We start from the raw sequence: 27971 nt of genomic DNA, 5'->3' as shown, positions 1-27971 counted from the left end.
TATTTGTCTTCTTCTCCCTAGTCCTGGTACTTGTATTCCTCTCCCTTGTCCCACTCCTTTCCCTTGTCTTGGTACTTTTCTTCCTCTCCCTTGTCCTGGTATTTGTCTCCCTCTTCCTTGTCCCACTCCTCTCCCTTGTCCTGGTACTTGTCTTCCTCTCCCTTGTGCAGGCATTACTGTATTCTTACTTTCTTTTGTTACTCAATATTGTTCTTTTCCCACACCAGATCAGCCCAAAGAGGTTCTCTTTACTGTCTATACCATATGGTCATGCAATTGAAAGAACCTCAACACCTGAGTGTTTCCTAGTTGGGAATCAGCTGTGATGTACAGTGTTTGCATAACTTAAGCTGTTTCTCAGTAGCAATAGAATGCAATACAAGGGATATATTTCTGTTTCAATTCACAATATAAACAGCTGTTCACTTTGACTTTAGCCAATAATTTAGGTTTTGAACATGATATCTGTTTTGCTGACAGTGTGAAAGCATTGGTAAATTGGGCAGTAAAAATCGATTGTTTTGGTCTTGGTTAAGCTTGTGTGTAAAAGAAGTTCAAGCATTTAAACTTTGTGTTTACTCTATGCATTTTGTGTCAAAGCAACAAGAAATGTGTTAACTGTACAGCCTACACAGACGGATGACATACTCACTGTGTTAAGAGTTTAGGAAACTTGTTAACGGTATTGAAAAAACTTTCATAGTGATTGTAAATATTGTATTTATATAGGCCTAGCACAATTCATACACAATGGAAATTCCAAGTGCATTACAAATGAGCAGAAGTGTAAGTGGAGTGTGTAATTATTAAAACAAACAAACAAAAAAAGTGTAAAATTATGAAAATTATTAGTTGGAAAATTATAAAGGAGAGAAATATTCAATTTTAAATTAGAACGGACAAAAAAGGTATAACTAATTATTTTGCGCAAGCATGTCTCTTCTCAATTGTGCGTAAGAGTGCTCTTTGGTGTGCATAAATTCTGTTCTTACCTAAGAACAAATCTCAATTAAGAAAACATTGGTGAATGAACTTTTTCTAATGGACAATTAAGAAAATTACGTTTCTAACAATTAGTTAAGTTTCAGAGCTGCTATCTGCACCTGATGTTGGCCATGTGATGTTGAATTTATCAGTGCGTTAATAATGAGATCCGCTCGTGAATAGTTTGTCTGCCACACACATTCCCGCGGTTAGCCTAACTTACAGTACAGTACTTGTGGAGATGTATGCAGAAGGGGGACAGCTACAAATCCACCTCTATGGGGCAATGCTACGCACTTCTGAGAAATGTCTGAAGCTTTGGCATATTTAAGCTCATCTGAAAAGTGAGATACTCTGTACACATTCAGGAAATCTGAACTGAATGGGTATTCATAAAAAGACGATCTCTTTGTAAAGAATCCGTACAAAACGTAGACTCCATCAAAGCATTCAACAATGTTGCATATGCTGCAAACATAATTTCCAATGATGAAGACATTATTTCCTGTTGACACTTTAAGTGTCCAATGTTCAGTATGCATTTCCTGGTACTGTCCCTTAACTTTAAGTACATTTGTACCAAGAAGTGGTCCAACAAAGTATGTTTTTTTGGGGAAATCTTCTGGTGTCAGGTGACGGATGGTGTTCTTTTGCTCAGACAGCCTTCTGAGAATTTGCTGGAGTGGACAATTGGGTTTTCTAACTAGTCTCTTGACTTTTTGCAGATCATTTTCATATGGAAAAGCAGAGATGTTCCCCAAACAACCATGCAGCATAACATCTTGAGGGAGATGGATTAAGGCATGTACATTATAAACAATTTCAGTTTGGTCATATATTTCTCCAAAATGGTTCACAATGCTTTTCAGTAATGTCTCTGCATACGATGCAGCAGTTAAAGACAGTTGTGGACTCAAAAGAATAGAGATCCCAGTGTAGAGAAGCATGAAGTTGTTGTACATATTGGTGTCAAAGAAAGAAGCCAAACGACAGGGCCAATGTACAGAAGAAATTCCCTGAACTCATTAGCCTTCCAACGATCAACTTCTCTCATCGACCTTGGCTTTCTGGCAAATTATACTGGAACATAAGCACGCATTTCCACCAGACAATCTGAGAGTCTGCTGAAAATTCTTGGAGGCAACCTTAAATGTAGAGGTCCTCGGAGCCAGGTTAGTATAAGCTTTCTAACAACCCCTAGACAGACAAGATGCATGTAGTCAAGAGGATATTGGGATACCATACCCACATTACAACCCTCAAAAGGGTATGATCCATCATGATGGTGCTCTTCATCTATTCTCTGTGCAAATGATTCGTCTGTTCTTAGTCTGTACTCAGTCAAAGGATAGCTCATTTTCCAGTTTTTGTATCGTCCATGCTGTGCACATTTATCACAGCCCTGATAACCATTATGAGACTTGGTGTTCTTAATGAAAGATCTAGCAGGTGTGTCACAGATAAGTGTGTAACTTCAGACTTATATTTTTGCCTTTAAAAAACAATTTTCTAGATTTTGCAACCCCTGGACAAAGTCTTGCATGAATTCCGCTGCACTGGAAGGTTTTTTGGCACCACAATACAGTCCAATTATGACAAGTTCCTTTATAGGATGACTAACCAAGAGTCCCAGAATTGGCCAAAACTGCACATTTGAACTTTTGAACAAGGGTAACCCATCTATATTGATTTGAAGTCTTAATATGCAACCATCAACAACTAAATGTATCATCTCTGACAGTGACTTATGAAGAGATGTCAAAATACCAAAATAACAATACAGTCCACCACACTTTTCCTTGATGGTATAACTGATTCTTGTTTTCAAAATTGTCCTAGCATCCTTTGGTAGGTCTGGATGATAGGGCTGCAAGATGGTCAACAGACCAGTCAGGGCAACAAGAGAGACTCCAAATTCAACAGCTAATACTGTCACCAAGGCTTGATGTCTCTTGCTCAAACTCATAGTCCGATCCATTTGAAGTCGCTGTGGAATCTTGTTGGAGAGAAGTGAAGCCCATTCCGTCTGTATGTGCGTCCTCTACATCTCCGTCCATATATTCCATCTCCTGCACATTCTCCTCTGCCTCACTTTCTTCTGGATCTTCCTCCCTCTCTTCTGCCCCACTTTCAATCCAATTATCATGTGCCCTAACTTCCCCTTCAGTTTCATTCCCAACCTCTCCTATAAGGTATTCTGTCATTATGTCTAATTGCCTGTCCACATCCCAATGTGCCCTCCTCCAAAGAGTCGACTTAGAGACTGCTTTCAGCATTTTTATTGCAAAACTATGAAAAAAAACTAAAAAAACATTGGTTTTGAATGTTACAGTTCTTTTAAATTTCATGTTATGTTGTAATAATTTAGACTACAAAATTATTGACAAAGATGCCCCGTTAATTTTAGAATACAGACATGTATCTGTATTACAAAAAAGTTAATTTTTTAATTAATTAATGAGTAAAAAAAAAAAACGTTTTAATCATTGTTTCCAATGAGTGCCATACATATTGTAACCCATTGTATGTTTGTCTCACTTTCCTGTTGTGCTGAGAAGCTGATGTGTGATATCTATTATTCCAGGTAAACCGTAGGCTGGCTGCCAGCCCAACTTCTCCCCGCCCACAAAAAAAATTGGGTCGGGAAGTTGGGTCTGGAGGGTCTCGTATTGGGAACAACTACATAAAACCAGAATCTGGGCGGACCAATCAAATTGCCAGGGTGGGCTTTATACGATGATGGACAGATGATCAACAGTAACGTAATCAACAACGTCACAAAAGAGCCCTTGGGTTGAATTCGTTTTCAACAAACAACATATTACGTTGCTCTGATTGGTTGTAGGTCTATCCAATTGAGCGAAGAGGCATTTGTTTTACGAGTTTGGTTGAAACACGCCCCATAGTCACAGCCCAACAGAGAGTTTTTAGACTCATATTCTGACTAGAATTATGACTATGACAACGTCAGGCTAGGTAAACCGCAAACTGAAAGAATTTGACATGACTCAGGGACACAAGATTATGTTTTAACAAATGAATACGTTATTATTTCTCAGATCAGAATCAACTAATTAAGTGCCGTTACAAATTATACACTCCGAACCCCTCGCAGAGCTTTGCGTGGACGTCCTGATTTTCCTGACTATCCGTTTGTCATTTTACGGATACCCATTGGCTGTGATTGGTCCCTATTAAGAACCGCTTGCGTCAGGGGCGGGGTTGCCGTGACCAACAAGAGAACAGAATCCTTTGACCGCCATTGTTGTAAGTTTTACAATTCATATTTCAGCTAAACAGTACATGTAAATCAGCATCTGAATTAAAATGTGATGAGAAATGGGCAGTGTAGTTGCTAAGAATGTGCTTATTTTATTGATGAAGCGGCTAATTTGTGAATTTGCTCTGACTTTTCGATAACCTAGCGAGCATTGCAGTGCAGTGCCATCTACTGTTCTGGCGGTGAATTGCTTTCAGCACGCAGAGCCGTTGGAGTAGTATAAATTCAACCAATCCGTCCGACTCCGTGCGTGTGTCTGTCCGTTAACGGAGACGCAGAAGTATAAATTGTCCTTAACGCGGATCTGTGACACTCAAGGCCGATTCATTCTTCTGCGTTTTTACGCACACGCACACAGGGAACGCCCTCTCCGTCAAGGAACTCCCTCTCCGTGCCCTCTTCGAACCCCTCGGAGAGCTCTGCGTGCACCTCCTGATTTTCCTGACTACCCGTCTGTCCGTCAGTCATTTCACGGATACCCTTTGGCTGTGATTGGTCCGTCAAAACATCACACTGGTCAAAACATCACAGGGAAGTCTCAGCAACTACACTCCCAAATGAGTCTTTCAACAGACATCAGATGCCGTCCTTAAACTAAGAAATGACTTGTCACAGAGCAACGACAATGTTTAGCTGAATCTTTTATTGTCACCAGTTGCAGATGGTCAAATATTATGAGTTCATTACAGTCAACGTAGACCAGTCAGCAAAGGGGAGAAGTATGGCGCTGGTTTAATGCTTTCTCGACCAGGATTGGTTGTTCTAGATCTGAAAACCTTTTCTTAACACCCATTGGTGCTTCGGAACAAAAGGATTCTCTTCCGTCACAGTTCCCCTCCCCCACTACACAGCAGAGAGCAGGCAGAGCTGTGTCCTCCCCCACTCCACAACATTGACAGCAGAGAACAGGCTGCCCTCTGTCCCCTCACCCCTCCCTCCACACCCTCAATGAATGACTGAAGTGTTTGAGAAGGCTGAGCTTCAGAATCAGAAAGGGATTTATTTGCCATGAAAGTTTGCACAGACAAGGAATTTGCTTTGGCAGGAAGGTGCATACAATAAACATATATTAATTTTAAATTTAAATACATGGTCTAACCATACTAAGGATACATAAACTAGCAATACAAAGTGTAATACAAGTAAAAATATAGCTGCAAGCAGCAATGTGGTGGCCAAGCAGTCAAATGACCCTCAAAACACTTTCAGAAATCCTCAGAACAGGGTTCCAAGTGCATGCAGCAAGTTTGGTGTGAATCCATCAAAGATTTACTGAGATACGACCCAACTTCCTGTTTGCTGGCTTAATGGCACATTTTGATTGGCATTTGTGAGGCTTGGTCTGAAGATAATCTCTGCCAAATTTGGTGAAGATTAGACAATATTTGTAGGAGGAGTAGAGAAAAAACATTTCTTAATGATTTCAAAATGGCGGCCGCATCAATTTGGCTATTATCACAAATGATGATTCATACAGTTCAGTCACTGAACAGCATAGTTATGACTTCACTTTAATAAGAACTACTACTTACTGAGAGTGAGAAATATCAAACTGAGGCTGGAACGTATCTATACGGCAAAGCCGGTTTGATATTTCCCGGCATGACCGAACGGTCGAGGTTAGTAAGTAGTTTATTATATGGCATTTTTAGCTTCTTTTCATTTTATAAAGGAAAAAAATTGTACCTCTCGGTTAATTGTAGCTAGCTCTCAAGTCTTCTCACAGAGTGTTTCATGTGTTGCCTAGCAACTCATTACTTTTGATAGAAAGCGGGCAACATGGCTCTGCCAAAATGGCTTTTATTTCAACACAAAATAACGACACAAGTGATTCAAAGAGTCTAGTCTTGTAACAGTATTAAGGAAGGGCAGTCTATAATCATGACTGTGTGTAATACATGACTGACAATGTTGTCTGTCTGTGTGTTACAGGTACTGCATGCGTCAGAAGAAAGCAGATAGAAAGCGGACAACATGGTTCTGCTAAAATGGCTTTAATTTCAACACAAAATAACGAGACAAGTGATTCAAAGAGTCTAGTCTTCATCCTCACTTTTGATGACAAATCTTTTCAGCATCATCTGGATAGTAAAACTCAGCAGCTGACTTGTCGATATCGCTCATTTTGAAGCTGACGTCAGAGGTCAATACGGATCCGTATTGACCGGCGAGGAGGGCAATACGTGGCTGGCATGACTACCCATTAGCCAATCACAAAGCTCGTACCGACGTTGCCATATAATAAAGTATTGTAGTCCACATCATTATTCATACCATTTCTACTGCACATTGTGATTCATACAGTTCACAGTCACTGAACAGCATAGTTATGGCTTCACTGTAATAAAGTATTGTAGTCCACATCATTATTCATACCATTTTTACTGCACATTGTGATTCATACAGTTCACGGTCACTGAACAGTATTCATTCAGTCCTTGTCCTGGGTTTATTGAGTGAATTGAACCAATGTAAGTCTGGTGTCTCACCTCAGACCTGTTTGCGATGGGAGTCCCTGCCAGTAGTCCTAAGACTACAGGCAACATAGCTCTGAGGGTCTTCGACACACAAAAGCCTCTATACCTCACCAAGGACTTGGTTCTTATAGAGGGGAACCAGAACTTGGAACTATTTACAAAGAAATGTCCAACTTCCCCAACACGATGCTCAGTGTCTCTGTCACTTCGCCCCCTTAATACCGTCTCTCTGTTCCGCCAGCCACACCTCAACGCTCTTCCCTCCGGAGGCCACAGAGCAAAAATGGGAGCCGCCAAAGTGGCTGTGTCCAGTGTCCTCCTCTTCGGCAGCCCACACTTGCTGCAAAGAAATTGTCTTGGGGCCTTCCGGGGCTGGTCGGTGCCAACCGCCTCCGCCTTTCGTTTCCTCGAGGCAGTGGTACGGGAGACCGTCTCTGAAGGAGGAGGGTGGGGGGGTTCACCGACATTGACCTGGGACAGGGCGGTTGAGGCTGGTGGCTGGGCTGGCGGAATGGGCACTGGGGCGGGCTGTTGCTGCTGGGTAGCCTGGCGTGCCTGCGGCGTCACCAAGGCGAAAGGCTGCCGGTGTCCCTCCTGCTGATACTGGAGGGGCCTGGCAGCAGAGAGAGGCTGGGCAGCAAGGCTTGGTCCAGGAGCAGGGGGGACCAAGTCTTGTAGGAGGATGGCCCTCTTCCTCTCCTTCTGATGCATGCAGTACCTGAAACACACAGACAGACAACATTGTCAGTCATGTATTACACACAGTCATGTTTATAGACTGCCCTCCCTTAATACTGTTACATTTTCAGATATCTCACCACTGTGACAAGGTCCGTTGATTGAGCTCAAAGAGCTGTAGGTTGGTCTGGGCCATCAGCCTCGGGTTGTCCAGCACTGCGTCTCTGATGGCCACGTAGTCCGCCATAACGAGGGACCACCTGGTCCTTTTGACCCCGGCAGATGGATGGAGACGACAGAGCTGGCTGCAAACGGCTTCCACGAGGCGACTCGTGTTTGGCCAGCTTGCAGGACCCGAGGCGGTTCCGAGCAGGCAACTAGAAGAAAAAATGACTGTTGTAGACTCCCCCTATATTATGAGCTGTAGATGCCTTTTCTGTATTATTAATTGAATGAAAATAAAACATACCGCTTGAGTGACTCCCTGGCAGCAACACCGGGAGTCTTGGTTGCCTTGAACCTCCCCCTGACCAACCTCTCCTGGTGTCGCGCAGGGTATACCAGATGCCGCTTGTCTGGCTCTGGTAGAGCCTGCCATAGCTCCACCAGGTGGTCTACCCTGCTCTCACTCAGCCCCGGAAGGTGACACACCTCTACCAAGGCCGTGGCCAGCCTGCAGACGTGTTGATATCCAGGCTGACCATCGGGTCCTTTGGACTCTTGTAAGAGGAAAGACTAAACAAAAAGGGAAAAGTGAATAAAAAGGCCAACACACAATCAACTGCAAACCGCACGCACGCACGCACACACACTGACACACACACCAAAGTCTACAAATTCACTCCCTCGTACCTCAGTGTCTGAAGAGGAGTTCAGAAGTGCGTCAACCTCTAACTCCGGGGCCTCAGCAGGGTTGTTGCTGTCATCGTCAGGGGGGGCGCCCGGAACGGATGGCCCAGAACCAGGTGCACCAGCGTGAACGCCTGACTGAGTTGCCACCACTGCTGAGCTGGAGGACAAGGTGTCGGGCAGAGGCATGACGACAAGGATGGTTGGGTCATTCTCATTGTCGCCTGCCTCTTGAAAGCCCTCGTCCTCCACGTTGAGCTCCTGGATGGCGGGTTCCTTGTCTGGAATGTCAGGGTCCACACTGGTGTCCTGCAGCACTCTGCCCGTCTGGGAGTACAGGTACTCCACCCCCAGGAGTTCATCTGTAATGAAATTGAGAGAGGGGCTGTGGTTAGGAGGAGGGTGGGGAAATCTGGATGATAAACTCAGATACGTTTACAACAATGAGGAGTATGTTCAAATTACACACCTGTGTACTCCCTTGGAGCGGTGTGATCCATAACCAGACTCACACCAAGCACCCGTTGGCTGAGCTGGTTAAGGGAGTGCTGCAGGTGGCCACTGTAGGAGAGCAGAGGCTGCTCCCGTCTCCCCACTGCTGCTGCGGCGCGGCTCTCGTTCCACCTCACCAGTCCATCCAGCAGGAACGCCAGGAAATGCATGGCATTCGCTGATGTTCCTGAAGGAGGAAGAGAAATAGGAGTGCTATCAGACAGAGAACAAGACTTCTTCTATCTTTCACCTACTATACACACAGAAAACAAGAAAGAAAAAAAGATGGTGTATGTCAATCCATTACCTGGGATGAACTGGTTTACGTGGAGGTGGAACGACTCCAGCGATGTTGAACCGTGGGCGCAGCGATAGACCGGCAGACTGACGCTGCCCTTGGTCAGCCTGCCGGTCTCGGTGTACAGATAGATCCACACCGGGTGCATCCTGAATGCAATGGAGGTGACGCCTCTGCTCTCGCCAGATCGCCTGGATGCGGCTGCTGTCCAAAAGGGGGATGCCCAGGGTGTCGTGTCCTTTCTCACCGTCGAAGGCCTTCAGCAGGTCGATGAGCCGCAGTTCCGTCTCCGTCGCTCCACGTGTGCGGCGACGGCAGTGGTGGCCCATCTCCTTCTTGGATACCTGGCTGAAGACCTCCCCGTCGGTCAGGCCGACCATCCCCTGCTCTACCTCCAGCTGGGACCGCTTACCCTCCAGCAATCGACGGATGTCCGCTGCATCCCATTCGAAGATGCAGCAAGACAGCTGCCTCATGAAGGGCCAGTAGAGCTGGTGGCTCTCAGTGGTGACACCTGCTGCGAACCGCCGCATCAGGTGCCACACGTCTAGACGAATCACCAGCCGGTCCCAGTTGGCGAACGAGGTAGCTGTCTTGGATCCGCCGAAGCTGAAGCAACAGTCCCGGTCCGCGTTAATCAGCTGGGGTTGAGGCACCCCGGCGAGTCGGTACCGCTCCTGTAGCCCGACCGCCATGGGGAGCAGCAGGTTCACGCTCTCACTGCTGGTGAGCACGCTCACAAGGACCTGCCCATGCTCATTACCGACATTGGTAGCCCAGGCGGCCGTGTTGGCAGCGGCACCGGCGAGCTTCTTGGTCACCTGGACACAAGGAGGGCAGGAGAGAGGGTAGACAGGGAGAGACAGAGAGATAGACATTAAGTGACATGCATGCAAAAAACGTGTGAAAATCTAGCAGATGGGTATTACAGCAAGATGGAGCTAGTGAACACACATTACCTTCTTGGTTGAGTCCATCTTCAAGATGGACCCAAACACTGAGGTGACCCTGGCCTTCACCTCGTACAGCCGCGACAGTACGTCCATGCTGTAGACGGTGAGCAGCCAGACGGGTGAGGGCACCGGCGGCATGGCTGGTGGTGGTGGAAACTGCATCCAGCTGCCTCACTATGCCCTGTGACCATGCCACAACCCTCTTCATACACCGAGAGCATGCCAGGTACTCAGTGGCCATGAGATACCAGGCATCGATGTCTAAGACCTTCCGGATGGTCTTTGTGTACACCCCAGCCTTGTGCATGTTGCCTTTGAAGGCAGTCTGGGGGCATGTCAGCTTGAATGCCCATAAGCGAAGGGGCATCCAGAGGAACAGCCGTCAGGCAAAGAAGGGGTCTGGTGATGCGGGTGGCTGGTTGTAGATCGGCCGGGGCTGCGGAGGCTCGTACCAGAGCTGGAGATCTGGCCGAACCTTCGCTTTGTTGTTCTTCCATGTAAAGAGCACCTGGCTGATCCACTGCTGATGAGCAGTGCTGAGTGTGGCCCGCCAGCCAATGGGACACAACTGTGTAGAAGCAACAAAGACAGAGCACACACGTTTTCATATTAATTGATAATAATAATGATTATATTAATTGATAACAGAATTATATAGATAATCAGTTCATATAAAACATAGCCAATCATTTACGTCAGCACTGTCATCAGGGGGCTCTGCGGGCAGGAGGGCTTGCAGCAGGGGTAGTTGCTGCAGCTGCCCCTCCTCCTCCCTCGGCGGGGCAGGGGCGCCCTCACAGGGGGCAGAGTGGCCTCCTTTGGCGGGGCTGGGGGCACTTAGGGCCGCAGGTGTGGCTCTGAGCACCAGACCCCCCTTAGGAGTCTTCACAAACACTGGGTTCCTATCCATCTACACAAAACGGATAAGGACACAAAAATATGGTCACATAATTGTGGAAAACATGGACATCATTGTGTATTCAGGGCCATCAGGCTTCATTTGCATTTGAACACATGCAAATGAGCATTGATGCACTTCTCACAAATTTGCCACTTCACACTGTCACTATTAGCTAATGCTGGACCATCATCCAAATGCCCATGGAAATCACAAGATCGGGAGTTCGAATCCCGAGTCTGGCTTAAATATTTAGGCTACCTCATTTTTTTATTTCGACATCTAGTATACGAATACCATTACCATTGTCAAGTAAATACTTTTTAAGAAACTGACTGAGGCGAACAGCATGCTACCATCGTGAGCGCTAAATGCGCTGAAGTCTTCACAGACACAGCGTTGTTTACAGCTAATCGGAGCATCGTGACGAGCTCAAATTAACACTACAGTTAAATCGTTGTTATGTCTGACAAATACAAGTACAGAATCTTATTGAAAAGGACAATTCATAGACAAAATCACTTACGATTGTTAGTACAAGTTGATCGCTATCTCCGGCTACAACAATGGCTGCCAGAACAACTAACGGCGGTCTGTGATTGGACACCCAAATGGAACAAATGAAACAAGCTGGCATGCCCATTGGTGGCATTTGCAGGTGACGAGAGATTGGACGAGGCTGACCCATGTGACTAAATGAAACAAATGAAACAAGAATGACATGCATCCCGTTCCTCATTTTGGGCCCCTGTACCTTTCAAGGACTTCAAAATATAATTAAGAACATAAAAAATATATCGAATTTAGTATACCTTTGAAGTGAAATTGGGAAATAGCACCATCTAGTGGTGGTTAACGACATTGTACACGCAGTTCTATGAGGTAGCCAAGCAGATCAAACATCGAAAGAAAACATTTTAGAAATCCTCAGAAAAGGGTAACGAGTACACGCAGAAAAACAAGATCAGCCTTCTCAAACACTGAGGGTGAGGGGACAGAGGGCAGCCTGTTCTCTGCTGTATATGTTGTGGAGTGGGGGAGGACACAGCTCTGCCTGCTCTCTGCTGTGTAGTGGGGGAGGGGAACTGTGACGGTAGAATGCGGAAGAGAATCCTTCTGATCCGAAGCACCAATGGGTGTTAGGAAAAGGTTTTCAGATCTAGATCGACCAATCCTGGTCGAGGGAGGATTAAACCAGCGCCATACTTTTCCCCTTTGCCGACTGGTCTACGTAGACTGTAATCAACTCCTAGTATCTGACCGTATGCAACTGGTGACAATAAAAGTTTCAGCTAAACATTGTCGTTGTTCTGTGACATGTAATTTCTTAGGTTAAGGTAGGTATCTGATGTCTGTTGTAAGGCTAATTTGGGAGTGTAGTTGCTGAGACTTCCCTGTGATGTTTGGACCAGGTTTAGGTCTATATTTAGGGCTAAACCAGGGCTATAGTCCGTGCTTGCTTCGGCAGCACATATACTAAAATTGGAACGATACAGAGAAGATTAGCATGGCCCCTGCGCAAGGATGACACGCAAATTCGTGAAGCGTTCCTCATTTTGGGCCCCTGTACCTTTAGGACCTCAAAATATGATTGAGAACATAAAAAAATATTGATTTTACTATATTTTTGAAGTGAACTGGTGAAATAGCGCCATCTAGTGGTAGTTAACGACTAGATGGAATATTGATTTTACTATACTTTTGAAGTGAACTGGTGAAATAGCGCCATCTAGTGGTAGTTAACGATTGTGAACGCAGTTCTATGACGTAGCCAAGCAAATCAAACATCAAAAGAATACATTTTTGACATCCTCAGAAGAGGGTAACGAGTACATGCAGAAAAACAAGCTTAGCCTTCTCAAACACTGAGGGTGAGGGGACAGAGGGCAGCCTGTTCTCTGCTGTGTAGTGGGCAGTGGCGAATCTAGAACATTTTACATGGGGTGGCAAAGGGGGGCCAAGAGGTCTTGGCAGCGTGGGTAAACGGTACGTGGGAATCCTTATATGTGAATGGCTTTAACAAAACAAAAACAAGACCAATTTTCAGCACGGGAGTGTAATGGCCCAAACCAGCCCACAGGGGCCGAGCCATATGTTGAACATTCGGGGCTTAACCCGAACCTAGGACCTACGTGCTGTTGATGTTATTTGAAATCAGAACTTCACAGTACTGCGAGCGAGCATGGAGCACGATCGATTTTTTTTTTGCATTAATTTCAGTGCAAAATAGTTTATTAGCTGTATGTAATATGAACATTACGTTGGACTCATATTCTTATATTTTCGGAAACTACAACCAAAATGTATACCTGAAAGATTCGGGGGCCCAGATTTGGCCCCTTTGCCTTTCTAGGCCCTCAAAATAGGATTGAGAACATTTAAAAAATATAGATTTGACCTAGTGGTGGGCCGTTATCGGCGTTAGCTTGAGACTCTTAATTGGCGATAAAAAAATATCGCCTTTAATCTATTCTCAAAGTTGGGTAAGTTACTTCAAAAAAGTAACTAATTACTTGATCCATATTGTATTTAAATTACTTTTGTAATTTGTCTGAAAAGTAATTTAATTACTGAATAAGGGGCAGTGTTGGGTAAGTTGCTTCAAAAAAGTAATTAATTACTAATTACTTGATCCATATTGTATTTAAATTACTTTTGTAATTACTGTCTGTAAAGTAATTTAATTACTGAATAAGGAGCAGTGTTGGGTAAGTTGCTTCAAAAAAGTAATAAATTACTAATTACTTGATCCATATTGTATTTAAATTACTTTTGTTGCACAATTACTACACCCTCAACTACCCCACCCTCTACAGCTACTACTACATCACCACCTACTCGTACTACTACCACCACCACCCACTAATACATAATCTACCACCACCCTACTACTACTACTACACCACCCATTAACACATCACCTACCATCACCCTACTACCACCACCCACAACTGCAACACCACCCACAATCAAACCACCAGCAACACCAAGAAACATGGTTCTGCTAAAATGGGTTTAATTTCAACACTAAAACGACAAGTGATTCAAAGTCGTCTTTATCCTCACTTTTGATTAAAAATCTTTTCAGCATCTGGATAGTAGAACTTAGCAGCTGACTTCTATTGCTCATTTTGAAGATGACGTCAGAGGGCAATAAGTATACTTATCAGACTGCGGTCAATACTCGGCTGGCAGGACTACCCATTAGCCCATCAGAAAGCTGGTACCGTTGTTGCCTTTTAATAATTTATTTTAATTGTATTCCAGTTAGTATTGCTAGTTTGTATCCTTAGTATAGTTAGACCATATATTTCCATTTAAAATGACAAAAGCAACAAGCAAATTCCTTGTCTGTGCAAACTTTCATGGCGAAAAAGTCCCTTTCTGAGTACAGGCAGAAAAATAGGCTCAGCCTTCTCAAACACTGAGGGTGAGGGGACAGAGGGCAGCCTGTTCTCTGCTGTCTATGTTGTGGAGTGGGGGAGGACACAGCTCTGCCTGCTCTCGGCTGTGTAGTGGGGGAGGGGAACTGTGACGGAAGAATGCGGAAGAGAATCCTTTTGTTCCGAAGCACCAATGGGTGTTAGGAAAAGGTTTTCAGATCTAGAATGACCAATCCTGGTCGAGAGAGGATTAAACCAGTGCCATACTTTTCCCCTTTGCCGACTGGTCTACGTAGACTGTAATCAACTCCTAGTATTTGACCGTATGCAACTGGTGACGATAAGATTCAGTTAAACATTGTCGTTGTTCTGTGACATGTAATTTCTTAGGTTAAGGTAGGTATCTGATGTCTGTTGTAAGGCTAATTTGGGAGTGTAGTTGCTGAGACTTCCCTGTGATGTTTGGACCAGGTTTAGGTCTATATTTAGGGCTAAACCAGGGCTATAGTCCGTGCTTGCTTCGGCAGCACATATACTAAAATTGGAACGATACAGAGAAGATTAGCATGGCCCCTGCGCAAGGATGACACGCAAATTCGTGAAGCGTTCCTCATTTTGGGCCCCTGTACCTTTAGGACCTCAAAATATGATTGAGAACATAAAAAAATACTGATTTTACTATATTTTTGAAGTGAACTGGTGAAATAGCGCCATCTAGTGGTAGTTAACGACTAAATGGAATATTGATTTTACTATACTTTTGAAGTGAACTGGTGAAATAGCGCCATCTAGTGGTAGTTAACGACTAGATGGAATATTGATTTTACTATACTTTTGAAGTGAACTGGTGAAATAGCGCCATCTAGTGGTAGTTAACGATTGTGAACGCAGTTCTATGACGTAGCCAAGCAGATCAAACATCAAAAGAATACATTTTTGACATCCTCAGAAGAGGGTAACGAGTACATGCAGAAAAACAAGCTCAGCCTTCTCAAACACTGAGGGTGAGGGGACAGAGGGCAGCCTGTTCTCTGCTGTGTAGTGGGCAGTGGCGAATCTAGAACATTTTACATGGGGTGGCAAAGGGGGGCCAAGAGGTCTTGGCAGCGTGGGTAAACGGTACGTGGGAATCCTTATATGTGAATGGCTTTAACAAAACAAAAACAAGACCAATTTTCAGCACGGGAGTGTAATGGCCCAAACCAGCCCACAGGGGCCGAGCCATATGTTGAACATTCGGGGCTTAACCCGAACCTAGGACCTACGTGCTGTTGATGTTATTTGAAATCAGAACTTCACAGTACTGCGAGCGAGCATGGAGCACGATCGATTTTTTTTTGTTGCATTAATTTCAGTGCAAAATAGTTTATTAGCTGTATGTAATATGAACATTACGTTGGACTCATATTCTTATATTTTCGGAAACTACAACCAAAATGTATACCTGAAAGATTCGGGGGCCCAGATTTGGCCCCTTTGCCTTTCTAGGCCCTCAAAATAGGATTGAGAACATTTAAAAAATATAGATTTGACTTAGTGGTGGGCCTTTATCGGCGTTAGCGTGAGACTCTTAATTGGCGATAAAAAAATATCGCCTTTAATCTATTCTCAAAGTTGGGTTAGGAGCAGTGTTGGGTAAGTTACTTCAAAAAAGTAACTAATTACTTGATCCATATTGTATTTAAATTACTTTTGTAATTTGTCTGAAAAGTAATTAAATTACTGAATAAGGAGCAGTGTTGGATAAGTTGCTTCAAAAAAGTAATAAATTACTAATTACTTGATCCATATTGTATTTAAATTACTTTTGTAAGTACTGTCTGAAAAGTATTTTAATTACTGAATAAGGAGCAGTGTTGGGTAAGTTGCTTCAAAGAAGTAATTAATTACTAATTACTTGATCCATATTATATTTAAATTACTTTTGTAATTACTCTGTCTGAAAAGTAATTTAATTACTGAATAAGGAGCTGGGTAAGTTGCTTCAAAAAAGTAATTAATTACAAATTACTTGATCCATATTGTATTTAAATTACTTTTGTTGCACAATTACTACACCCTCAACTACCCCACCCTCTACAGCTACTACTACATCACCACCTACTAGTACTACTACAACCACCACTACCCATTAATACACCACCTACCACCACCAACCTACTACTACTACAGCACCCACTAATACATAATCTACCACCACCCTACTACTACTACTACACCACCCATTAACACATCACCTACCATCACCCTACTACCACCACCCACAACTGCAACACCACCACCACCTACTACTACTGCTAATACTCCAACCACTAAAACACAACCTTCCACCACCCAACTACTACTACGCCACCCACAACTGCAACACTACCCACTAATACACCACCTACCACCACCCACTACACCACCCACAACTGCAACACCACCACCTACTACTACTGCTAATACTCCAACCACCAAAACACCACCTACCTCCACCCAACTACTGCTACTACACCACCCACTAATACATCACCACCACCACCCTACTACTACTACTAAACCACCCACTAATACATCACCAACCACCACCCTACTACCCTACAGAGAACAGGCTGCCCTCTGCCCCCTCACCCCTCCCTCCACATGCTCAATGAATGACTGAAGTGTTTGAGAAGGCTGAGCTTCAGAATCAGAAAGGGATTTATTCGCCATGAAAGTTTGCACAGACGAGGAATTTTCTTTGGCAGGAAGGTGCATATAATAAACATATATTAATTTCAAATTTAAATATATGGTCTAACCATACTAAGGATACATAAACTAGCAATACAAAGTGGAATACTATTAAAAATATAGCTGCAAGCAGCAATGTGGTGGCCAAGCAGTCAAATGACCCTCTAAACACTTTAGAAATCCTCAGAACAGGATTCCGAGTGCATGCAGCAAGTTTGGTGTGAATCCATCACATACGACCCAACTTCCTGTTTGCTGGCTTAATGGCACATTTTGATTGGCATTTGTAAGGCTTGGTCTGAAGATAATCTCTGCCAAATTTGGTGAAAGATTAGACAATATCTGTAGGAGGAGTAGAGAAAAAATGTTTCTTAATGATTTCAAAATGGCGGCCGCATCAATTCGGCTATTATCACAAATGATGATTCATACAGTTCAGTCACTGAACAGCATAGTTATGACTTCACTGTAATAAGAACTACTATTCACTAACCGACAGTGAGGTCATGTCGGGAAATATCAAACCGAGGCTGGAACGTGTCAATACGGCAAAGCCGAGGTTTGATATTTCCCGGCATGACCGAACGGTTGAGGTTAGTAAGTAGTTTATTATATGGCATTTTTAGCTTTTTTTCATTTTGTAAAGGAAAAAAATTGTGAAGCTGACGTCAGAGGTCAATACGGATACGTATACGGATACGTATTGACCGGCGAGGAGGGCAATACGCGGCTGGCATGACTACCCATTAGCCAATCACAAAGCTCGTACCGACGTTGCCATATAATAAAGTATTGTAGTCCACATCATTATTCATACCATTTCTACTGCACATTGTGATTCATACAGTTCACGGTCACTGAACAGTATTCATTCAGTCCTTGTCCTGGGTTTATTGAGTGAATTGAACCAATGTAAGTCTGGTGTCTCACCTCAGACCTGTTTGTGATGGGAGTCCCTGCCAGTAGTCCTAAGACTACAGGCAACATAGTTCTGAGGGTCTTCGACACACTAAAGCCTCTATACCTCGCCAAGGTCTTGGTTCTCATGGAGGGGAACCAGAACTTGGAACTATTAACAAAGAAATGTCCAACTTCCCCAACACGATGCTCAGTGTCTGTCACTTCGCCCCCTTAATACCGTCTCTCTGTTCCGCCAGCCACACCTCAACGCTCTGCCCTCCGGAGGCCACAGAGCAAAAATGGGAGCCGCCAAAGTGGCTGTGTCTGGTGTCCTCCTCTTCGGCAGCCCACACTTGCTGCCAAGAAATTGACTTGGGGCCTTCTGGGGCTGGTCGGTGCCAACCGCCTCCGCCTCCATTTTTCGTTTCCTCCAGGCAGTGGTACGGGACACTGTCTTTGGAGGAGGAGGGTAGGGGGGTTCACCGACATTGTCCTGGGACAGAGCGGTTGAGGCTGGTGGCTGGGCTGGCGGAATGGGCACTGGGACGGGCTGTAGCTGCTGGGTAGCCTGGCGTGCCTGCGGCGTCACCAAGGCGAAGGGCTGCCGGTGTCCCTCCTGCTGATACTGGAGGGGCCTGGCAGCAGAGAGAGGCTGGGCAGCAAGGCTTGGTCCAGGAGCAGGGGGGACCAAGTCTTGTAGGAGGATGGCCCTCTTCCTCTCCTTCTGATGCATGCAGTACCTGAAACACACAGACAGACAACATTGTCAGTCATGTATTACACACAGTCATGTTTATAGACTGCCCTCCCTAAATACTGTTACATTTTCAGATCTCACCACTGTGACAAGGTCCGTTGATTGAACTCAAAGAGCTGTAGGTTGGTCTGGGCCATCAGCCTCGGGTCGTCCAGCACTGCGTCTCTGATGGCCACGTAGTCCGCCATAACGAGGGACCACCTGGTCCTTTTGACCCCGGCGGACTGCGTGGCAGATGGATGGAGATGACAGAGCTGACTCGTGTTTGGCCAGCTTGCAGGACCCGAGGCGGTTCCGAGTAGGCAACTAGAAGAAAAAATAACTGTTGTAGACTCCCCCTATATTTAATATGAGCTGTAGATGCCTTTTCCGTATTATTTATTGAATGAAAATAAAACCTACCACTTAAGTGACTCCCTGCCAGCAACACCGGGAGTCTTAGTTGCCTTGAACCTCCCCCTGACCAACCTCTCCTGGTGTCGCAAAGGGTAGACCAGATGCCGCTTGACTGGCTCTGGTAGAGTCTGCCATAGCTCCACCAGGCGGTCTACCCTGCTCTCACTCAGCCCCGGAAGGTGACGCACCTCTACCAAGGCCGTGGCCAGCCTGCAGACGTGCTGATAGCCAGGCTGACCATCGGGTCCTTTGGACTCCTGTAAGAGGAAAGACAAAATAAAAAGGGAAAAGTGAATAAAAAGGCCAACACACAATCAACTGCAAACCGCACGCACACACACTGACACACACACACCAAAGTCTACAAATTCACTCCCTCGTACCTCAGTGTCTGAAGAGTAGATCAGAGGTGCGTCAATCTCTAACTCTGGGGCCTCAGCAGGGTTGTTGCTGTCATCGTCAGGGGGGGTGCACGGAACGGATGGCCCAGAACCAGGTGCACCAGCGTGAACGCCTCAGTTGCTGCCACTGCTGAGCTGGAGGACAAGGTGTCGGGCAGAGGCATGACGACATGGATGGTTGGGTCATCCTCATTGTCGCCTACCTCGTCAAAGCCCTCGTCCTCCACGTTGAGCTCCTGGATGCCGTGTTCCTCGTCCGGAATGTCAGGGTCCACGCTGGTGTCCTGCAGCACTCTGCCCGTCTGGGAGTACAGGTAGTCCACCTCCAGGAGTTCACCTGTAATGAAATTGAGAGAGGGGCAGTGATTTGGAGGAGGGTGGGGAAATCTGGATGCTAAACTCAGATACGTTTACATCGATGAGGAGTATGTTCGGATTACACACCTGTGTACTCCCTTGGGGCGGTGTGATCCATAACCAGACTCACACCAAGCACCCGTTGGCTGAGATGGTTAACGGAGTGCTGCATGTGGCCACTGTACGAGAGCAGAGGCTGCTCCCGCCCCCCCACTGCTGCTGCGGCGCGGTTCTCGTTCCACCTCACCAGTCCATCCAGCAGGAACAACGTGTGAAAATCTGACAGATGGGTATTACAACAAGATGGAGCTAGTGAACACACATTGCCTTCTTGGTTGAGTCCATCTTCAAGATGGACCCAAACACTGAGGTGACCCTGGCCTTCACCTCGTCCAGCTGCAACAGAACGTCAAAGCTGTACACAGTCAGCAGCCAGACGGGTGAGGGCACCGGCGGCATGGCTCGTGGTGGTGGAAACTGCCGGTGCCCAAGGCCAGAAAGTGCTCGCACTCACCGAGGTACTGCGTCGCGCGCGCCTAATCCAGGCTTTGCTGTGGCTCTCGCACAGCTTTGTGTAGAGCTGTGTGGCGCTGTTTCCCAAAGCGCGCTCCCTTAGCATCGAGACGACCCGCAGGTCACAGGACAACCTGAAAAGGGACAGTGAAGGGGAGGCATGAGAAAGGATTAATGCCTAATACAATATTAAGTATTGAAAAACTGGTTTCTGGAGGTTTCCGCTTACTTGTACGTGAGGATGGCTGGAAACAAGCAGCGGTGGCCTGCATCCAGCTGCCTCACTATGCCCTGTGACCATGCCACAACCCTCTTCGTACACCGAGAGCATGCCAGGTACTCAGTGGCCATGAGATACCAGGCATCGATGTCTAAGACCTTCCGGATGGTCTTTGTGTACACCCCAGCCTTGGTCATGTGGCCCGTGCAGGCAGGCTGGAGGCATGTCAGCTTGAATGCCCATAAGCGAAGGGGCATCCAGAGAAACAGCCGTCAGGCGACGAAGGGTCTGGCGATGCGGGTGGCTGGTTGTAGATCGGCTGGGGCTGTGGAGGCTCGTACCAGAGCTGGAGATCTGGCCGAACCTTCGCTTTGATGTTCTTCCATGTAAAGAGCACCTGGCCGATCCACTGCTGCTGAGCAGTACTGAGTGTGGCCCGCCAGCGGGTGGGACACAACTGTGTAGAAACAACAAAGACAGAGCTGATGATTGATTATATTAATTGATAACGGAATTATATAGATAACCGGGTCATATAAAACATAGCTAATCATTTACGTCAGCACTGTCATCAGGGGGGCGTAGCTGGGGGCGCGGGCCGAACGGCCTCCTTGGTAGGAAAGGCGTGTGCGTAGCGGGTGAGGGCGTCCTTGTTGGCCATGAGCGCTGACTGAGAGCTGCTCTTCTCCCGCTCCATCTGATGGGAGTGTACGAGCGGGAGGGTGTAGCACACGTCGTTCTCCAGTAGCCACTTGAATGTCTGACCCCAGAACTTCCCTAACTGCTGCCGGTGCTGGCTCAGCACCAGCAGGTCCGTACTGGGGTCACCTCCCTGGGAATCGACGTGGGCCCGCGCCTCATCCTCCACCTCCTGTGCTGCTTTGGCCCTGGCGGTGGTTCGGGGGTACTGAGGGCCGCAGGTGTGGCTCTGAGCACCAGACCCCCCTTAAGCGTCTTCACAAACACTGTGTTGCTATCCATCTACACAAAATGGATAAGGATATAAAAATATGGTTTTCATATTAACTTTTGATTGGCAACAGTCACCTCCCTTGAGATGCAAATCAGCTTGATCACCCATGGCGTCTTATCAAGAATCAAACTGGCAATGATCCGATGTAGTACACAGACACACGACAATAAATTCATAGTTATTTCAGATTACTTTTATTTTCACAGATGACGGCGTAGTCCCTCATCACGGCTAACCAGCAGTTGACTTTGACCCCGAGTAGTCGACAGCCCTCCTTGTGGATGCTGCAGAGCTCCAGGCAGACGGTCTCCACCAGCCGGCTCACGTCTGCGCATTTGATTGGTCTGCGAAGTTGCCGTCACCACAGTTTCAAAGTACAGGTTGTCATGGGCATCCTTCAAAGGTTGCCGCCACTGTATAAAAGTCCAGGTTGTCAAGCGTTCTTTCACTTGTTTTTCATCCGGAATCCAGGTACTGCCGTTGACCTTAACCAAGCCAAAAGCAGAAATCTTTGAGAGACATTCATTCATTCACACAAACCTTTCATTTCATTCATTGACAATTTGCTCCCCGGACTACACCTGGATTTTCGACTGGATTCTCGTCAACTTGGATTTTGAAGCAACGCATGAGTGTACATATTTTACTAATGTTAAGACGATTGCTAGCTAAAATATGTCAGATGGCACTGTGGCTAGCAACTGTCGCTTGCACGTGGAGCTGGTAGCTAGGTGAAAAATATATTGTGAGGGGGGCTTGAAATATATTTAGATATTCAGCTTAGAAATGCTTCTAATGCTAGATATTTGAATATATTTTCTTTGGTGTGGATGTGCAGAATGGATTTCTGTCCCCGTTTTTGATTCCGTCCGGCGCTCACCCTTTAGGCTTAACCTGCTGCAGGGGCTGAGGCTCTCGCTGTCCAGCGAGGGCCGTCAGCGGCTGCAGGGGTGAAGACCGCTCGGAGGGTGAGACGGGAGGCGACGAAGTGCGTGGCGGCCGGAGGACGAGGAGATCCCAGCGACGCCAGACTGGTTCTCAGCCAGTCGGTGCTCCAGTTAAGTATAAGGGAATGTCATTTTGCTGGCTGTTGGGGAACGATCTGGGGTATGTTGTGATGTTGTTGGCAGGTCACCAGCGAGAGAGGGAGACTGGCAACGTTTCACAGGTGCCGCTGATGGAGAACAAGGACGCCCTGGACCAGTACACCCAGCTGTTTCCCCGGGTGGTGGCCGCGGTCCTCGATCGGCGCGTGTTGGACGGGACCCTGGACCTGCCGCCGACGGACGACGAGGGACGTAAGCTGGTGGGCTTTGGCACCCATTCCCCGGTGTCTTTCGCTCCCCTCTACGAGTCTGTGGACCAGCAGCACGCATCGTAAGTACCAAACTCCAAGTGGAAATGAAACAATTGTTACATGTAATTACTATTGAGATTGTTGTCATTGGCAAAGTTACTGTTTAAGTTACTGTCATAAACTATCTATTATGTCTATCTATGTATATCTATCTATGTTTATGTATATCTGTTACTATTATGATCATAAACTATAGTTACTTACTGCAATGTACTGTGTATTATGAGAGTAAGCCTTATTTGAAGGAAAATAAGTTAACCGTTCTCTGATGTCTTTACATTATCCTACAGATACATACAGTGGTTTAAGAAGCAGGTTTCACGTCCAGGCTCTCAGATATCGATGCTTATCGAGTACATCAAGAGGAGGGACGAGAAGAAAGCATCTTCTTCCTCCGCCGCCTCTCGGCCTCCTTCCTCTTCTTCAGTGCAGCCTGCGTTGCCTCAGAGTAAGTCAATTTCACAGTGACAAACACAAATAACAATGTTTGTATGTGTGTCAGATATTCAAGTCATACTATTGGTCCTCAGCTTCCACTCAGTCTGCAGGCCGGCCCGTTCCCAGGCCTCCTCCGTCACCTGCCACACAGCCAGGAGCCACTGACATTGATGAGGACGTGCTCATGTTGGCCGCCGCGGAGATGGACTTGGAAGGTGAGGGAAAAAAAAATGCAATGTTACATGTTATTACTCAAGTATAGTCGTTCCAAAAATGTAGTATATTTGTCAGAGACCTTACTCTAGTTCCATTTCACAGCTCCTACCCCTTCTCTGCCACCGCCTCTGCAGTTGGCACCAGCAGCTGCACCTCGCACAGACCTCGTGGCACACTCATCTGGGGTAAGTGTTCTGTGCTAGTCATGTGTTCTGTGCTGTTGCATGTGTTCTGCATCCCTCTGCTGGACAGGGCCAAGACGGAGGACATCTGGAGCACGGAGCGGTGCCACGTGAGGTGCATCCAGGATCCACCTGGCGTCACCCAAGGGGGAGTCATGCTGCCCGTGTATAGATGCATCAGGGGCTCCACGTTACTGGAGTCCTTCCATCTCCACCTGAACAGGTTCATTCCTGGTAAGTGCTGTTATGTTGAACAGATGAATTTGAACTACTTTTGTCACACAAAAAAAGAGCCATACTGATTCCAGACCTCTCTCCCTCTCATACATTTCTCAGCATCCAGCGCCAGTGCCGTGCACTTCCAGGTCTACCTGTTGGAAGGTCTCGTGCGGTGGAACGAGGACCGTGGTTGCGCAGCCGTGCAAAAGGCGGATCAGTCCAAGTCCTGCTACAGGGGAGGTCTGCAGCACTTCTTCCACCAGCTGACTCAGGAAGCCTACGGAGTCACATTGGTAGAAAACTACATCAAGCCCAGGGAGTACACAGGTAACTGATGCAAACTTGATCTCAAATTCCATCTAAATGCCTGAAACCTGCACACTGGAGCAATTATTATAGTCAATGTCTCCTTACAGGTGAGCTCATCGGTCTGGAGTACCTGTACTCCCAGATGGGCGTGCCACTGCAGGAGATCATCTGGAGGGATCCCGACATTCCAGATGAGACAGACGCTGTCGTGGATGGTATGGTCGAAGAGCTAGAGGGTGAGGAAGATGAGGGAGTCGACTGTGGCGACGACAACAACGACAAAACCGTGTTCTGCGAACCCGAGGCCCGGCCAGACGCTGCCCCCGCTGCGGCCCCTTGCAGCCGCCGATGAGGACCCAGATGTAAGCACGAGTGATACTTTTTGATCTGAACCGGGCAGTCTCTAATTGTCTGTCCACTGAACGCGTGTTAAATTCAACCTTATTTTCACCCTCAAAAGTATAGTAAAATTACTAGTGGGCATAGATTACATTTATTCATCTAGATTAATCTCACTGTAATCTAGGCGTTAATCTAGATTAAGATGGCTCATTTTGAATTCCACCGATGGCATTCAGAATGTGTGCTACCCAAATAAATTAAACTAAAAGCATGTCTTTAAGAACGGGTTTCTCGAGCCAGGTGAGCGAGGAGATTAGTTAGTTTGGCTGATAGAGCTGTGCTGACAGGCTTGCCTCGATTGCAGTAGTTTGGCGGCGACGCTTCCCCTGCGCTACATCAGTGCTTGACCCGGCATTTAGCGCAGTAGCTAAGGGATGCTTTGCGTTTAGGTGTTATTTGAGACTGGAAGAATTCCTGCAGTAAAAACTAATTCCCACAGCACAAGGTGCAAACAACCTCAGTCTTGTCGAGGTTTCCATTGGGAAGCTTCTTAATTATACATTTTCCCTGAAGCAAACCTTGCGGCGTCATAGCCGCATCCATGTTAGCACGTCACATTTGATGTGGTAATTTCATACACAAGACATACACACACGTTCAAAGACTCGTTCTCGCCCCCTACAGTGAAATTAGGCTAGTTATTTTAGCCTTAAGTCATCTTAGCTTGCGTAGTATAGACACAGCTCCCAACCCAACTTTGAGAAGAGATTAACGGCAATATTTTTTTTAAATCTGTGATAAGAGTCTCAAGTTAATGCCGATAACGGCCCACCACTAAGTAAAATAAATAATTTTTAAATGTGCTCAATCATATTTTGAGGTCCTAGAAAAGCACAGGGGTCCAAAATGAGACGAATTTGTGTGTCACCCTTTGGGCTATTGAAACTCCGGATTGTTTCACATCGTTTCACACAATCTCCAAAGTCATTGGCGCAGGTGACCACCTGTTTCACATAAATGACCTATGGCTACTGCCCCGAAAGTGCTTGTTTCACTTAGCCAACCAATCCAAACCCTGAATTTGTCTTAAAAAACCCCATTGCCAATTTCAACCTGTAGCCGTCTGAATCCATTGCTCAAGTTAAATCGGACATAGTTTAAGGAAATAAGACCGTCAAAATGGTTGTAAAGTAACGTCAGTCGTACCTGGCTTGAAAGCTGACATTCGTCTCTTTCTTTTGATGTATAACATGTGCCGTTTACAAACAATAGTGGCATAGCAAATCATTGTGAAATAAGTTACGTTTGACCTGTGTACAGCATAGGCACTGAAATCATATTTCCAGCTACTCATCATAGTATAGGTTGGCGTAACCAAGCTGGCTAGCTGTCTTTAATGAGCTAAATGTGGATTGAAACTTGCCATCTGTGAAAATAAAAGTAATCTGAAATAACTATGAATTTATTGTTGTGTGTCTGTGTACTACATCGGATCATTGCCAGTTTGATTCTTGATAAGACGCCATGGGTGATCAAGCTGATTTGCATCTCAAGGGAGGTGACTGTTGCCAATCAAAAGTTAATATGAAAACCATATTTTTATATCCTTATCCATTTTGTGTAGATGGATAGCAACACAGTGTTTGTGAAGACGCTTAAGGGGGGTCTGGTGCTCAGAGCCACACCTGCGGCCCTCAGTACCCCCGAACCACCACCAGGAGCCAGGGCCAAAGCAGCACAGGAGGTGGAGGATGAGGCGCGGGCCCACGTCGATTCCCAGGGAGGTGACCCCAGTACGGACCTGCTGGTGCTGAGCCAGCACCGGCAGCAGTTAGGGAAGTTCTGGGGTCAGACATTCAAGTGGCTACTGGAGAACGACGTGTGCTACACCCTCCCGCTCGTACACTCCCATCAGATGGAGCGGGAGAAGAGCAGCTCTCAGTCAGCGCTCATGGCCAACAAGGACGCCCTCACCCGCTACGCACACGCCTTTCCTACCAAGGAGGCCGTTCGGCCCGCGCCCCCAGCTACGCCCCCCTGATGACAGTGCTGACGTAAATGATTAGCTATGTTTTATATGACCCGGTTATCTATATAATTCCGTTATCAATTAATATAATCAATCATCAGCTCTGTCTTTGTTGTTTCTACACAGTTGTGTCCCACCCGCTGGCGGGCCACACTCAGTACTGCTCAGCAGCAGTGGATCGGCCAGGTGCTCTTTACATGGAAGAACATCAAAGCGAAGGTTCGGCCAGATCTCCAGCTCTGGTACGAGCCTCCACAGCCCCAGCCGATCTACAACCAGCCACCCGCATCGCCAGACCCTTCGTCGCCTGACGGCTGTTTCTCTGGATGCCCCTTCGCTTATGGGCATTCAAGCTGACATGCCTCCAGCCTGCCTGCACGGGCCACATGACCAAGGCTGGGGTGTACACAAAGACCATCCGGAAGGTCTTAGACATCGATGCCTGGTATCTCATGGCCACTGAGTACCTGGCATGCTCTCGGTGTACGAAGAGGGTTGTGGCATGGTCACAGGGCATAGTGAGGCAGCTGGATGCAGGCCACCGCTGCTTGTTTCCAGCCATCCTCACGTACAAGTAAGCGGAAACCTCCAGAAACCAGTTTTTCAATACTTAATATTGTATTAGGCATTAATCCTTTCTCATGCCTCCCCTTCACTGTCCCTTTTCAGGTTGTCCTGTGACCTGCGGGTCGTCTCGATGCTAAGGGAGCGCGCTTTGGGAAACAGCGCCACACAGCTCTACACAAAGCTGTGCGAGAGCCACAGCAAAGCCTGGATTAGGCGCGCGCGACGCAGTACCTCGGTGAGTGCGAGCACTTTCTGGCCTTGGGCACCGGCAGTTTCCACCACCACGAGCCATGCCGCCGGTGCCCTCACCCGTCTGGCTGCTGACTGTGTACAGCTTTGACGTTCTGTTGCAGCTGGACGAGGTGAAGGCCAGGGTCACCTCAGTGTTTGGGTCCATCTTGAAGATGGACTCAACCAAGAAGGCAATGTGTGTTCACTAGCTCCATCTTGTTGTAATACCCATCTGTCAGATTTTCACACGTTGTTCCTGCTGGATGGACTGGTGAGGTGGAACGAGAACCGCGCCGCAGCAGCAGTGGGGGGGCGGGAGCAGCCTCTGCTCTCGTACAGTGGCCACATGCAGCACTCCGTTAACCATCTCAGCCAACGGGTGCTTGGTGTGAGTCTGGTTATGGATCACACCGCCCCAAGGGAGTACACAGGTGTGTAATCCGAACATACTCCTCATCGATGTAAACGTATCTGAGTTTAGCATCCAGATTTCCCCACCCTCCTCCAAATCACTGCCCCTCTCTCAATTTCATTACAGGTGAACTCCTGGAGGTGGA

General features: G+C 46.6%; 2 protein-coding genes, 1 long non-coding RNA gene and 2 other non-coding genes across 6 annotated transcripts; 3 read left to right on the top strand and 2 right to left on the bottom strand.

Annotated features, from left to right (window-relative positions):
* Window positions 1-6242: 6242 nt before the first annotated feature.
* Window positions 6243-19313, bottom strand: LOC146261224 (uncharacterized). The gene is given in 12 exon segments (XM_084668252.1): window positions 6243-7459; window positions 7560-7796; window positions 7889-8154; window positions 8272-8630; window positions 8738-8947; window positions 9068-9191; window positions 9193-9879; window positions 10018-10579; window positions 10706-10921; window positions 17938-18647; window positions 18746-18970; window positions 19067-19313. Coding segments are annotated over 8 exon segments (2853 nt in total). The 5' UTR covers window positions 10174-10579; window positions 10706-10921; window positions 17938-18647; window positions 18746-18970; window positions 19067-19313; the 3' UTR covers window positions 6243-6645.
* On the top strand, window positions 12362-12468 carry LOC146261226 (U6 spliceosomal RNA). The gene has a single exon (XR_014729317.1). It is a non-coding gene; the product is annotated as a U6 spliceosomal RNA (small nuclear RNA).
* On the top strand, window positions 14804-14910 carry LOC146261225 (U6 spliceosomal RNA). The gene has a single exon (XR_014728201.1). It is a non-coding gene; the product is annotated as a U6 spliceosomal RNA (small nuclear RNA).
* Window positions 19314-19956: 643 nt separating the features above from the next.
* On the bottom strand, window positions 19957-22543 carry LOC146261223 (uncharacterized). Its single transcript, XR_014724781.1, has 6 exons — window positions 22405-22543; window positions 21717-22009; window positions 21110-21532; window positions 20561-21008; window positions 20333-20465; window positions 19957-20097 (listed from the first exon to the last, which is right to left on the bottom strand). It is a non-coding gene; the product is annotated as an uncharacterized LOC146261223 (long non-coding RNA).
* Window positions 22544-22660: 117 nt separating this feature from the next.
* Window positions 22661-26352, top strand: LOC146261222 (uncharacterized). 2 transcript variants are annotated; one of them, XR_014724780.1, is made up of 8 exons: window positions 22661-22901; window positions 23210-23329; window positions 23412-23534; window positions 23638-23720; window positions 23788-23951; window positions 24054-24263; window positions 24336-24607; window positions 26212-26352. XR_014724780.1 is itself a non-coding variant. In XM_084668253.1 (8 exons), exons 3-7 carry the CDS (start codon window positions 23490-23492, stop codon window positions 24595-24597), a joined length of 747 nt encoding a protein of 248 aa, XP_084524379.1. In that variant the 5' UTR covers window positions 22661-22901; window positions 23210-23329; window positions 23412-23489; the 3' UTR covers window positions 24598-24607; window positions 26212-26352. The 2 variants fall into 2 exon arrangements, 1 of the variants encoding a protein (XP_084524379.1); XM_084668253.1 differs by having other exon boundaries at window positions 24353-24607.
* Window positions 26353-27971: the final 1619 nt, after the last annotated feature.

This window comes from Hypomesus nipponensis, chromosome 12 (assembly GCF_054491055.1).
Source record: "Hypomesus nipponensis isolate SF chromosome 12, ASM5449105v1, whole genome shotgun sequence".
Classification (NCBI taxonomy): domain Eukaryota; kingdom Metazoa; phylum Chordata; class Actinopteri; order Osmeriformes; family Osmeridae; genus Hypomesus; species Hypomesus nipponensis.
The sequence above is the reverse complement of the archived record's forward strand: the minus strand, read 5'-3'. Positions and strand labels throughout refer to the sequence as shown.

Excerpts from the sequence above, each read along its gene's own strand:
- LOC146261222 (XM_084668253.1), top strand. The coding sequence starts at position 23,490 with ATGAGGACGTGCTCATGTTGGCCGCCGCGGAGATGGACTTGGAAG. Across the intron at positions 23,535-23,637 it reads CGCGGAGATGGACTTGGAAG|CTCCTACCCCTTCTCTGCCA; the intron begins GTGAGGGAAAAA and ends TCCATTTCACAG. Across the intron at positions 23,952-24,053 it reads CCTGAACAGGTTCATTCCTG|CATCCAGCGCCAGTGCCGTG; the intron begins GTAAGTGCTGTT and ends TACATTTCTCAG.